This window comes from Rhinoraja longicauda, chromosome 21 (assembly GCF_053455715.1).
Source record: "Rhinoraja longicauda isolate Sanriku21f chromosome 21, sRhiLon1.1, whole genome shotgun sequence".
NCBI lineage: Eukaryota > Metazoa > Chordata > Chondrichthyes > Rajiformes > Arhynchobatidae > Rhinoraja > Rhinoraja longicauda.
The window spans coordinates 418929-431873 of record NC_135973.1 but is presented as its reverse complement, the minus strand read 5'-3'; the positions used below and the strand labels follow the sequence as shown (position 1 = coordinate 431873).

Sequence of the window (12945 nt, the reverse complement as noted above, 5' to 3'; positions counted from 1 at the left end):
ATTTATTACAAGCCCACCGACTCGCACAGCTATCTGGACTACACTTCTTCCCACCCGGTCCCCTGCAAAAAGTCTATCCCCTACTCCCAATTCCTCCGTCTACGCCGCATCTGTGCCCGGGATGAGGTGTTTCAGACTAGGGCTTCCGAGATGTCCTCGTTTTTCAGAAAACGGGGCTTCCCCTCCTCCATTATAGATGAGGCTCTCACTAGGGTCTCTTCTACATCCCGCAGCTCCGCTCTTGCTCCCCATCCCCCCACTCGCAACAAGGACAGGATCCCCCTCGTTCTCACCTTCCACCCCACCAGCCAGCGGATCCAACATATCATCCACCAACATTTCCGTCACCTACAACAGGACCCCACCACTGGCCATATCTTCCCATCCCCTCCCCTCTCTGCATTCCGCAGAGACCGTTCCCTCCGCAACTCCCTGGTCCACTCGTCCCTTCCTACCCAAACCACCCTAACCCCGGGCACTTTCCCTTGCAACCGCACGAGATGCAACACCTGTCCCTTTACCTCCCCCCTCAACTCCATCAAAGGACCCAAACATTCTTTCCAGGTGAGACAGAGGTTCACCTGCACCTCCTCCAACCTCATCTATTGCATCCGCTGCTCTAGATGTCAACTCATCTATATCGGCGAAACCAAGCGCAGGCTCGGCGATCGCTTCGCTGAACACCTGCGCTCGGTCCGCATTAACGCCACTGATCTCCCGGTGGCCCAGCACTTCAACTCCCCCTCCCATTCCCAGTCTGACCTCTCTGTCATGGGCCTCCTCCAGTGCCATAGTGAGGCCCGCCGGAAATTGGAGGAGCAGCACCTCATATTTCGCCTGGGCAGTTTGCGGCCCGGTGGTATGAACGTCGACTTCTCCAACTTCAGATAGCTCCTCTGTCCCTCCCTTCCACTCCTCCTTCCCAGATCTCCCTCTATCTTCCTGTCTCCACCTATATCCTTCCTTTGTCCCACCCCCGACATCAGTCTGAAGAAGGGTCTCGACCCGAAACGTCACCCATTCCTTCTCTCCCGAGATGCTGCCTGACCTGCTGAGTTACTCCAGCATTTTGTGAATAAATAGCCTGACATCAGTGTTGGGGAAGATGCTGGAGTCAATTATAAAAGAAGAAATTGAGGAACATTTGGATAGCAGTAACAGGATCGTTCGGAGTCAGCATGGATTTACGAAGGGGAAATCATGCTTGACTCATCTTCTGGAATTTTTTGAGGATGTAACTAGTAAAATGGACTAGGGCGAGCCAGTGGATGTAGTGTACCTGGACTTTCAGAAAGCCTTTGATAAGGTCCCACATCAGAGATTAGTGGGCAAGATTAGAGCACATGGTGTTACATATGCTACATATTCATTGTAGCAGTCCCAACCTCCTGCACTACTTTGTATCAGGCACACTCACCACACACACACACACACTGTGATTAGGTATGTAAGCACTTTTCAGTATCACTACGCCACACAGGCAAGGAGCTGAATAAAGGAGTAAATTAAGGCAACTGAAACAACCTGAATTGTGTCGTTATTATCAGGACATCAAACCCGAAGACACAACATGGTGGCAGCGGTGACTTTCGAGTAAAAACCCGCGCTATTGTGAATCGCTATTGTGAATTAGGAACAGCGGCTGCAGAGAAATTGATTTTTTTTGTGCACCCGCCTAACAACACAAGATGGCGGCCTCCACAGCAGCAATGAGCCTCCACCCTACGATGAACTGGGACGCCGATGATGTGGTGGAGGCGTTCAAGAAATTCAAACAAAAGAGCCAGCTGGCATTTAAAAGCTTCCTGAAAGGAACTGCAGATGAAGAGAAGGTCAGTTATATTTTACTATGGCTCGGGGAGAAGGGTCTAGACATTTTTAACAGTTGGAGCTTAACAGAGCCTGACTGCAATAATCCGGGAATAGTCCTTGAAAGGTTTGCGAACCATATGGAGCCCAAATCAAACCACAGAATCCATCGGTATGAGTTCCAAGGGCTAAGACAAGACCCACAAGAAACAACCGACACTTTCCTTTCGAGACTAAGGAACGTGGCCAAGAAATGCAGATTTGGTGATGAAGATGACAGAATTGTCGACCAGCTAATATGGGGGTGCGCCCACCAAGAGGTCCAAAAGTCCCTAATAGGGAAAGACACCCTCAACCTAAAAGACGCCGTAGATGCTGCCAGAGCTTTCGAAGCCACAAGGAAACAAATGTCCTCCCTCTGCCTTCAAGTTGGCTCATCTCAGAGCAGCACCAGAGTGAATATAGACGCTCTCTCAAAACGTGACCCTGGCTCCACCTTAAAGGCTCCAAAGCAGACATTTTCTAGGCATGCAAACAAACAAGCAAGCCAAAGAAGCTGCTGGAACTGCGGTACAGAGCATGCATTTGATGATCGCAGGGCGTGCCCAGCATACGGGACTACCTGCAACTCATGTGGGAGGCCTAACCACTGGAAGAAAATGTGTAGGTCAACAAAATCATACAGCACCAAGCCAAAGCAGCAATGGTCAAAGAACGATAGAAATACGAGAAGGAAACAAATACACGCACACGTCCAACAGGAAGAGGAGATAACCTCAGATACCTCTGAGGAAGAATTCCTTTCCGTTGGGACCATTGACGTCCACGAAATGGGAAACAGCAAAACACATAGCAACAGAGAGGAAGCATATACTATAATACAACTACAGAAAAAAGTGGGAAAGAAAAGAACAACGATTAATCTAAGGCTCAAAATTGATACTGGAGCCCAGAGCAATATCTTACCAGTCAATCTTTACGGAAAGATATTCCCTGAACACATGACAAAAGATGGCAGCGTCAGGAAAGGAATCCTTGGAAGTAGCGATGTAGTCCTAGCTGCATACGGAGGTTCCATAATCCCACAGCTAGGCAAAATAATCATAGCAGGAACATACAAAGGGAAAGAAGTGAAATGCCCCTTCTTCATCACTAAATCGAAAGGACCTGCTATTCTCGGCCTGAACACGTGCCAAAGACTGAAGATTGTGTCAATCAACTATGAAATCAAGACAAACTCCTGCAGAATTGACAGAAACATACCCATCAAAAACCGGCCGCCCATCAGGAACAAAGAAGAATTGATGGACATGTACCCAGAGTGTTTTGACGATACCGTTGGTTGTTTTGAGGAATACGAATACCATATCACAGTAGACCCCAGTGTGAAGCCAGTGATCCACCCACCCCGCCGTGTTCCCCTTGAACTGAAAGAGAGGCTAAGGGAACAACTAAACGAAATGGAAGAAAAGGGCATCATCACAGCAATAACTAAACCAACTGATTGGGTAAATTCAATTGTTATCAAAGAAAAGCCAAACGGAAAACTAAGGATATGCCTTGATCCCAGGGATCTGAACAATGCATTGAAGCGCGACCATTATCCAACTCCAACCCTTGAAGAGATCACACCCGCACTAGCCGGTTCCAAGGTGTTCAGCAAGCTGGATGCTAGCAATGGATATTGGAACGTCAAAATAGACCGGAAGTCATCAATGCTCACCACTTTCAACACGCCATTTGGCAGATTCAGATTCAACAGGCTCCCATTCGGGCTGAAGGTGAGTCAAGATGTCTTCCAGCGGAAAATAGATGAAACATACAAAGGCTGTAAAGGGGCAATCGGGATAGCAGATGATATCCAAGTATACGGCAGAGATGAAAACACGCATGATTACAACCTCCATGAGGCTATGGAAAAAACTCGAAGAGCCGGCATAAAGCTCAATGCAGACAAATGCATAATCAAAGAAAGGGAGTGCAAATTCTTTGGACTGATTTACTCTGCAGAAGGAGTGAAACCGGACCCTACAAAAGTGGATGCTATCAACCACATGGAGGAACCCAAAGACAAGAAACAGTTAAGAAGTTTCCTAGGGCTCATACAATACATGGGAGTCTTCATACCTAAGCTTGCTAATCATACAGCAAATCTCCGTGAATTGATGAAAGACGACGCTGAATTTGATTGGTGTGCTTCACATAGCCAAGATTTTGGGAAATTAAAACAACTCATCAGCAAAGAAACGATCCTGCAGTACTATGACAGACAGAAACCTGTAACACTCCAAGTTGATGCCTCCATGAGAGGAGTTGGAGCAGTACTGATACAAAATGGCCGACCTATTGCGTATGCATCCAAAGCACTCACTCCTACAGAATCAAGGTACGCAAACATAGAGAGAGAACTCTTAGCAGTAGTCTATGGCTGCGAGAAATTTCACACTTACCTATATGGAAGGTATTTCGACATCGAAACAGACCACCGCCCTCTAGAACAAATCGGGAAAAAAAACCTCACCAAAGCACCAGCCAGACTACAGAGACTATTACTGAGGCTACAGAGCTACGACTACAACATCAGATACAAGCCAGGAAAAGACCTGCTGCTAGCTGACGCCCTATCCAGACTATCAACACATGACAAACAAGAGATGGAAGGGCTGAGCATAAAGATCCACCACATTGTGAGTGTGACAAGCGTGAAGCTGGAACAGATTAAAGAGGAAACAGCCAGAGATGAAGAACTCCAGCTCCTCACCCAAATGGTAATACAGGGGTGGCCAGAAAAGAGACAACAAGTTCAGCCTATCCTCCGCGAATACTGGACCATCCGTGATGATATTTCGGTAGAGAATGGAGTCCTGCTGGCCGGATCACGAATCATCATACCCAAGTCCATGAAAAAAGAAATCCTCGAAAAGATCCACCAAGGACACTTAGGAATGGAAAAGTGCAGACTCCGTGCTAAATCCGCTGTGTACTGGATAGGCATGTACAAGGACATAGAAAAGCTGGTATCTACATGCCACATATGCCAAAAATACAGGAATTCACAACAGAAGGAGGAAATGACACCCAGTGATATCCCAAGCCGGCCATGGCAAACCATCGGAGCAGACCTGTTCACAGAGAACCAGCAATGGTATTTGATTATGGCCTGCTACTACTCCAAATTCCCATTTGTGAGAAACATAAAGGACTTGAAAGCTAAAACAATTGTGTCAATTGTTAGAGGGTTGTTTGCAGAGCAAGGAATACCTGAGCAGATCGTATGTGACAATGGAACCCAATTCACATCTCGGGAATTCAGAGAGCTGGCCACCGAATACGGGTTCAAAATCACAACATCTTCACCACATTACCCAAAGGGCCATGGGTTTATTGAAAGGCAAGTACAGACAGCCAAGAAAATACTAATAAAATGCCGAGAGGCAAAGGAGGATCCAAACCTGGCACTATTATCCTTACGGGCAACTCCACTAAAGGCTGACATGAAGTCTCCTGCAGAAATGCTAAATGGCAGGAAATACAAAACCACCCTGCCAAGCAAAATCCAACCCCCTATCGACCAAGAAGAAACAAGGGCAAAATTGGCAGCTGCCCAGGAGGAGGGGCTGAAACAATACAACAAAAATGCACAGTACTTGCCTGAACTATTTCAAGGCCAAAACGTACATGCTCAGGATCCAATAACAAAGAAATGGACCCCAGCACAAATCACCAGTAGGGCTGGAACCCCAAAATCATATATCATAGAGACAGAACCGGGCAGGCAGTTGAGACGAAACAGAATTCACATCCGCCCGACACCTGAAATGTCAACACCTGCAACTTCAAAGACAACACCAGCAACTCCTAGGACACCACCCACAGCAACAGCAACACCTGCCATTGATGACAACACATTCTCACAAACTGCTACCAGTGAGTTATATAGTCAACCAGCACCAACCAATGGCCAGGAAACGACTCAACAAGTCACCAATACATCGAGTGCAACACTGCAGGCAACAACCAGATCTACTAGATCCAGGAGCAACATCTTACCCCCAGCGCGTTATCGCTAGCACTGGAAGGGACAAGTCACAAGTCACGCCAAGACATGACTCTTGACTGGCTACGCACTACCTGAAAGAAAACAAGCTGCCATTATATATTTTGTTGTGTAGTATAGTAGAAAGCAGAATGCCATGAATGTGGGCAGAATAATCCCACGGTATCTGCTACAGGATTGCCACCCTCGCTCTGGAAATCCTCTAGTGTCACTAACTTTTATTCTTTTCTTTTGAGAAGGGGGGATGTTACATATGCTACATATTCATTGTAGCAGTCCCAACCTCCTGCACTACTTTGTATCAGGCACACTCACCACACACACACACACACTGTGATTAGGTATGTAAGCACTTTTCAGTATCACTACGCCACACAGGCAAGGAGCTGAATAAAGGAGTAAATTAAGGCAACTGAAACAACCTGAATTGTGTCGTTATTATCAGGACATCAAACCCGAAGACACAACACATGGTATTGGGGGTAGGGTGCTGACATGGATAGAAAATTGGTTGGCAGACAGGAAACAAAGAGTATGGATTAACGGGTCCCTTTCAGAATGGCAGGCAGTGACTAGTGGGGTGCCGCAAGGCTCGGTACTGGGACCGCAGCTATTTACAATATACATTAATGACTTAGATGAAGGGATTAAAAGTAACAATAGCAAATTTGCAGATGACAGAAAGCTGGGTGGTAGTGTGAACTGTGAGGAAGATCCTTTGAGGATGCTGGGTAACTTGAACAGGTTGTGTGAGTGGGCAGATGCATGGCAGATGCAGTTTAATGTGGATAAATGTGAGGTTATCCACTTTGGTGGTAAGAATAGGAAGACAAATTATCTGAATGGTGCCAATCCAAAGTTGACTGAGGACAAAGATAGCAGTATACAAGGCCTTTTAGACAGGCCATTTAGAACGGAGATGAGGAGAAAACTTTTTCAGTCAGGGAGTTGCAAATCTGTGGAATTCTGTGCCTCAGAAGACGGTGGAGGCCAATTCTCTGGATGCTTTCAAGAGAGAGCTAGATAGAGCTCTTAAAGATAGCGGAGTCTGGGGGTATGGGGAGAAGGCAGGAACGGGGTACTGATTGTGGATGATCAGCCATGATCACATTGAATGGCGGTGCTGGCTTGAAGGGCCGAATGGCCTACTCCTGCACCTATTGGTCTAATTCTACTCCTATTCCTTATGACCTTTTCATTCTTGCCTCTTTGCCATTCCGTAAGTTAATTTATCCTCCATTTGCAGCCATGCATTTCTCTGTCAGTCCCTTATCCAAGCCTCTTTCTCTCTTTTAACATTTTGGGGCTCTTCTTTAAAACCACCTCTTTGACCAAACCTTTGCACTGTGTCTAATTTTGTTACAGAGTGCCGATATCAGTAAATAATACAAAATGCCAGAAATATTCAGCGGGTCGTTGTTATCTGGGAAGCAAAAAACATAAGAAATAGCATTGACCTTAAACGTAAAATTGTTTCTCTCTCCACTGATACAACTTGAGCTGCTAAGTATTCCCAACATCTTCTTCTGTTTTCCATAGTTTCATTACTGTCACATTTTATCAAAGTTTCTGTGAGGCGACAGGATATGTTCCCATATGTAAAGGTGTCATATACTTACAAATTATTGTTGTTTGTTGTTTCAAAAGGCCAAATAGACTGTTTATCATCTCATATTTTCTGTTCCTTCATTTAAATTTTATTTTGAGACTATAGATGTGCTGAATTTAATGATGTTTCTATTTTTATCAGCGTAAAAATTCCGGAGGCTTCACAATTGACCTAATGATTCAATACTTGCCCTCTATTGTGATCACTGCAGCTAACTTTATCACTCCGCTGCTATTTGAACGTATCATCAGATTTGAAGACTATTCACCAGCCTTTGAGATAAAATTCATGCTGATCAGGTGTGTATGGAGCAGGCGGGTGTGGCGAAGCATAATCCCCATGATCAGACCAAGTTGTAACTAAAACATAGTTGCTGTAACAGATGCTCTTTCCACCTCCCCAGCAGCTCCATAAAGCGTGGAGTCCACACTGATTCTGCACTGAGTGCTAAGCACGATGTAAATAGCTGGTTGAATGCAATGCTCACATTACTGGTGGAAGCAGAGTTCATGGTAATGTTTAGAAATAATTTATGAATGCTAATTGTAGGAAAGCAAAATACAAGAGCAGTGGAAACAAATATAAATTGATTATTTTGAATAACGATTTAGTGTATTATTTTTTTCATCCATGGAATTATTTTGAAGTTATCTTTTATTATTTCCAGAATGCTGGTTCAAATATACCATCTAGTTAATAACTGTGAACTTTGCTGGACTTTGAATTTACCTCTGTGTAGAAAGCTTTAACTTAACCACATTTTTATATATCATGTTGTTTCCATAGCAAATAAGTCATAAAAAGACCAGCCTGACTCTGCTGCTATTTATGAAGTAACAGTAAAATAAACACATAGAACCAGATTTGTATGGCTTTCTAAGGATATGGAAGTATTATTTAAAAGTTAATTTAGAAAGGCTGAATCTTGATGCTTAAATCTGCAAGTGAAAAAAAGGTTAGGAATCTTGTATAAGTTGAGAGGATAAATGCATTGTGTATAAAGTAAAAGTTAAGCAGAGTAACAAGGCCTGCATCTTCTGCAAGCAGAAATGTTCAGTTGGTGGATATTTTAGAACCGAGGTTCGTTCCATGTTTTTTCCGGTTCTCCTCGTACTCTTTGTACAGAAACAACAAACTGAGACTTATTAATTGTAAATTTCTGCAGGTCCGTCTTTGTACGATTGGCTAATATTATTGTCCTCTTGGTGAGCTTATGGTCACAAATTACAACATGCGATGATGAAGGATGCAAGACTTGTGGATACAACCATAAATTGTACCCAGTGAGTAAATTGTTGTAATTTGAAGAAAAAAAAAAATGTATATTGTTTTAGAGGTATTAAGAAGTTTAATTGGAAGAGCAATTGAAGTGTGGGCATGTGCGGGACTCTCGGGCGGGCCAGGCCTGCAGAATCAGCGATAATTTCCAGACGCTTTGAAGATGTGTATTACGGAAATGAGTTGCTTAAAGCTTAAATAAAGTTTAAGTAAATTGGAATTTTCATTTGCCTCACAACAATTTAAGCAACTCAATCTCAGAAGTTAAGCAGTGTGATGTCATGATGGAGAAACTATTGAAATCACAATGCTTGGATCTGGATCCCAACTCACCTACTGCAGTAAAGGAATGGAAGCACTGGCTTCGTACACTAAATAACTTCTTTGATGAGTGTGGCGACAATGCACCAGACAAATTCAGGACATTAATAAGCTCTGTCTCTTATGATGCATATGATTACATAGAGGAATGTACAACTTATGATTCTGCTATTGATGTACTAAGCAGACTCTTCGTTAAGACACCCAATGTAATATTTGCTCGACACCTCCTTGCTACTCGTAAACAAAAACCTGGTGAGTCACTTGATGAGTTTTTACAAGAACTTCAAAGACTTAGTAAAGACTGTGCCTTCAAAGCAGTTACAGCTGATCAATATCGACAGGAACTTATTCGAGACTCGTTTATCAATGGTTTGGCATCGCCTTTAATATGACAGAGACTATTAGAAAACAAAACCTTGGATTTACAGTCAGCTTACAATCAAGCTTACTCATTAGACTTGGCTCAGAGAAATTCAGATGCTTATGGCTCATCTAATGTGTATTCTGCTGCAACTACTACAAAAGAATCTCACCCAAGTACTAACATGAAGCAAGCTGAAACAATTTCTACTGATAAATATGCCCTTGCTGCAGCATATACTTATCCAAAAAGGAAGAGTTACTTTTGCGGGGGTAATATTCATAATAGAGAGATATGTCCTCCTCAAGAGGCAACTTGTAATAGTTATGGCAAGAAGGGACATTATTCTAGAGTATGCAGGTCCAAAGCAACTACTAAAAGTGTGACTGCTGCCATGTATATGCCTTCTCTATGTGCAATTACAGCTGCATTTCCTCAGAGCTTGTCTCACACAGCTACAACGGTATCCATCAATGGCCATACACTTAATGTACTACTTGATTCTGGCAGTTCAGAAAGTTTTATAAATGAACAAGTTGTGTCTCGACTAAATCTAACTATAATTCCTTCAAATAGAGAAATCTCGATGGCTCTGACATCTCTCAATGCTCAAATTATTGGATCTTGTATTGTAGACTTTATTCTGAACAAAACTAGTTATAAATCCGTATGTCTTGGTATTATGGAAAATTTGTGTAGCGATGTAATTCTAGGTCAGGATTTTCAGAAACAGCACAGATCACTTCAAATAATGTATGAAGGAACTATGCCTGATCTTGTATTGTCAAAGCCACCAGTATTGTGTGTTTTTTCTGCTGCATCTGTTGAATGTCCTTCATTATTCACTAATTTATTCTCTAAGTGCAAGCCAATTGCTACAAAATCAAGACATTTTAGTAAGGATGACAAAAACTTTATCAGCACAGAAGTAACTAATCTTTTACGAGAAGGGATCATAGAGCCCAGCTCTTCCCCTTGGAGGGCACAAGTTGTCGTGGTTAAGGACCCCTTGGAGAGACATAGAAAGAGACTCTGCATTGATTACTCTCAAACTATAAACCAGTTCACGGAGCTTGATGCATATCCATTACCTCGTATAGAAGATATTATCAATACATTAGCTAAGTATAAGGTATTCTCTACTTTTGACCTAAAGAGTGCTTACTACCAAATTCCTTTGAAAGAATCAGAAAAGAAATACACCGCGTTTGAAGCAAATGGAAAATTATACCACTACTGCAGAGTTCCTATTGGTGTAACTAATGGTGTGGCAGTTTTTCAGAGAGAGATGGACAAACTTGTTGAACAGGAAAACCTTAAAGATACTTTCCCTTATCTTGATAATATAACTATTGCAGGAAAAGACCAAGCTGAACATGACAAAAATGTACAACGGTTTTTGGAAGTTGTACATTCTAAAAATCTAACATTAAATGAGGCTAAGTCAATAATATCAGTGTCATCAATTAATATTCTTGGTTATTGGGTTGGAAATGATATGATCAAGCCTGATCCAGAAAGACTCCGCCCACTCCAAGAGATACTTGTTCCAGCTATATTAAACTCTCTACGAAGGGTTCTTGGCATGTTTGCATATTATGCTAAATGGATACCAAATTTCTCTGACAAAAATTCAACCTTTGATTAGAGCAAAATCTTTCCCCCTTGACTCTACAGCAATTGGTGCCTTTTACTTCTTTAAAGAAACAATTGGAATCTGTGACATTACACGCCATCGATGAGGATCTCCACTTTGTTGTTGAATGTGATGCCTCTGATTTAGCAGTATCAGCAACATTAAGTCAAGGAGGACGACCAGTGGCTTTCATGTCTCGTACTCTCCAAGGTAGTGAATTGCATTACCCACCCGTCGAAAAGGAAGCTACAGCAATTATTGAAGCAGTGAGAAAATTGAGTCATTTCCTTGCTCGCCAGCACTTCACTTTGATAACAGATCAGCGTTCAGTAGCTTTTATGCTAGATAATCGGAAGCGACCGAAGATTAAAAACAGTAAAATTCATGAATGGAGGATTGAATTATCTGCATATAGTTATTCAATTGAGTACCGCCCTGGTAAGGATAATGTTGCTCCGGATGCATTAACTCGAGCATTTTGTGCCTCTGTTCATTCTTCTGCACTCACTGATCTTCACAATGGGCTGTGTCATCCTGGAGTCACTCGTATATTACACTATGTTCGTTCCAAAAACTTGCCTTTCTCTACAGAAGATGTGAAGATGACGTGTGCTTCATGTCGAATCTGTGCTGAATTAAAACCAAGGTTTTTCCGTCCTGAAGAAGGAAGATTGATCAAAGCTACTCAACCTATGGAACGTTTGAGTATTGACTTCAAAGGGCCTTTACCCTCCTCCTCTCAAAATGTTTATATACTTACCATAGTTGATGAATATTCAAGGTTTCCATTTGCCTTTCCTTGTCCAAATATGTCAGCTGCTATGGTTATCAAATGTTTAGATCAACTGTTTTCATTCTGTGGATTTCCAAGTTACATACATTCTGATAGGGGCACCTCATTCGTGTCAAAAGATTTAAAGGACTACCTTTCTAATAGAGGAATTGCAACAAGTAAAACAACACCACATCATCCTATTGGAAATGGTCAGGTTGAGAGGTATAACGGAATCATTTGGAAAGCAGTGAAACTGGCTTTAAAGTCAAACGACATACCAGATCGGCAGTGGGAATGTGTTCTACCAGATGCATTACACTCCATCAGTTCTCTACTGTCAACTGCTACCAATACTACTCCACATGAGCAGTTCTTTAACTTCAAATGGCGTTCTTCTAGTGGTACTTCTCTGCCATCATGGTTGACTAGCCCTGGGCCTGTGTTGCTTCGTCGATATGTCCGATCAAATAAAAATGAGCCCTTTGTTGATGAAGTTGAACTGACTGATGTCAACCCTTCTTATGCAACTATCAAGTATCAGGATGGATGTCAGTCAACTGTCTCACTTCGTGACCTTGCACCATGTCCATGTTCTCCATCAGCTCCATCACTCCTTGATAATATTAATTGAGAACTTCCTTCAGCACTCCCATCATCCCCTATGAAAACTTCCATAAGTAATTCTAAAATTGAAAATGTAAATAATATGAGAAGTTGATGACCAAGCAATATATGTCCTACCAGCTATTGAAACACCATTATCTCCTGATGCTCCAGTGCTGCGACGGTCATCAAGACATACTAAACCCCCTGACCGTCTCAACTTATAAATAGGAGGGGAGAATGAAGTGTGCGCATGTGCGGGACTCTTGGGCGGGCGAGGCCTGCGGAATCAGCGATAATTTCCAGACGCTTTGAAGATATATATTACAGAAATGAGTTGCTTAAATAAAGTTTGAGTAAATTGGAATTTTCATTTGCCTCACAACAGCAATCAAAAGGGTAAATGATGCCGTCATCACAAGCATAGTCATAGAGCATGGAAACTAACCCAACGGCTAGTCCCGTTTGTCTACGTTTGGCACATATCCCTCTA

General features: G+C 42.7%; 1 protein-coding gene across 3 annotated transcripts in view; it reads left to right on the top strand.

Moving 5' to 3' along the window:
* tmc7 (transmembrane channel like 7) overlaps positions 1 to 12945 on the top strand; it is a 39275-nt gene that overhangs the window by 18492 nt on the left and 7838 nt on the right. For all 3 annotated transcript variants that reach the window (XM_078417534.1, XM_078417533.1, XM_078417532.1), the window contains 2 exons: positions 7617 to 7774; positions 8641 to 8758. In XM_078417534.1, the coding sequence (XP_078273660.1) occupies positions 7617 to 7774; positions 8641 to 8758 (276 nt within the window). The remainder of the gene's footprint in view (positions 1 to 7616; positions 7775 to 8640; positions 8759 to 12945) is intronic.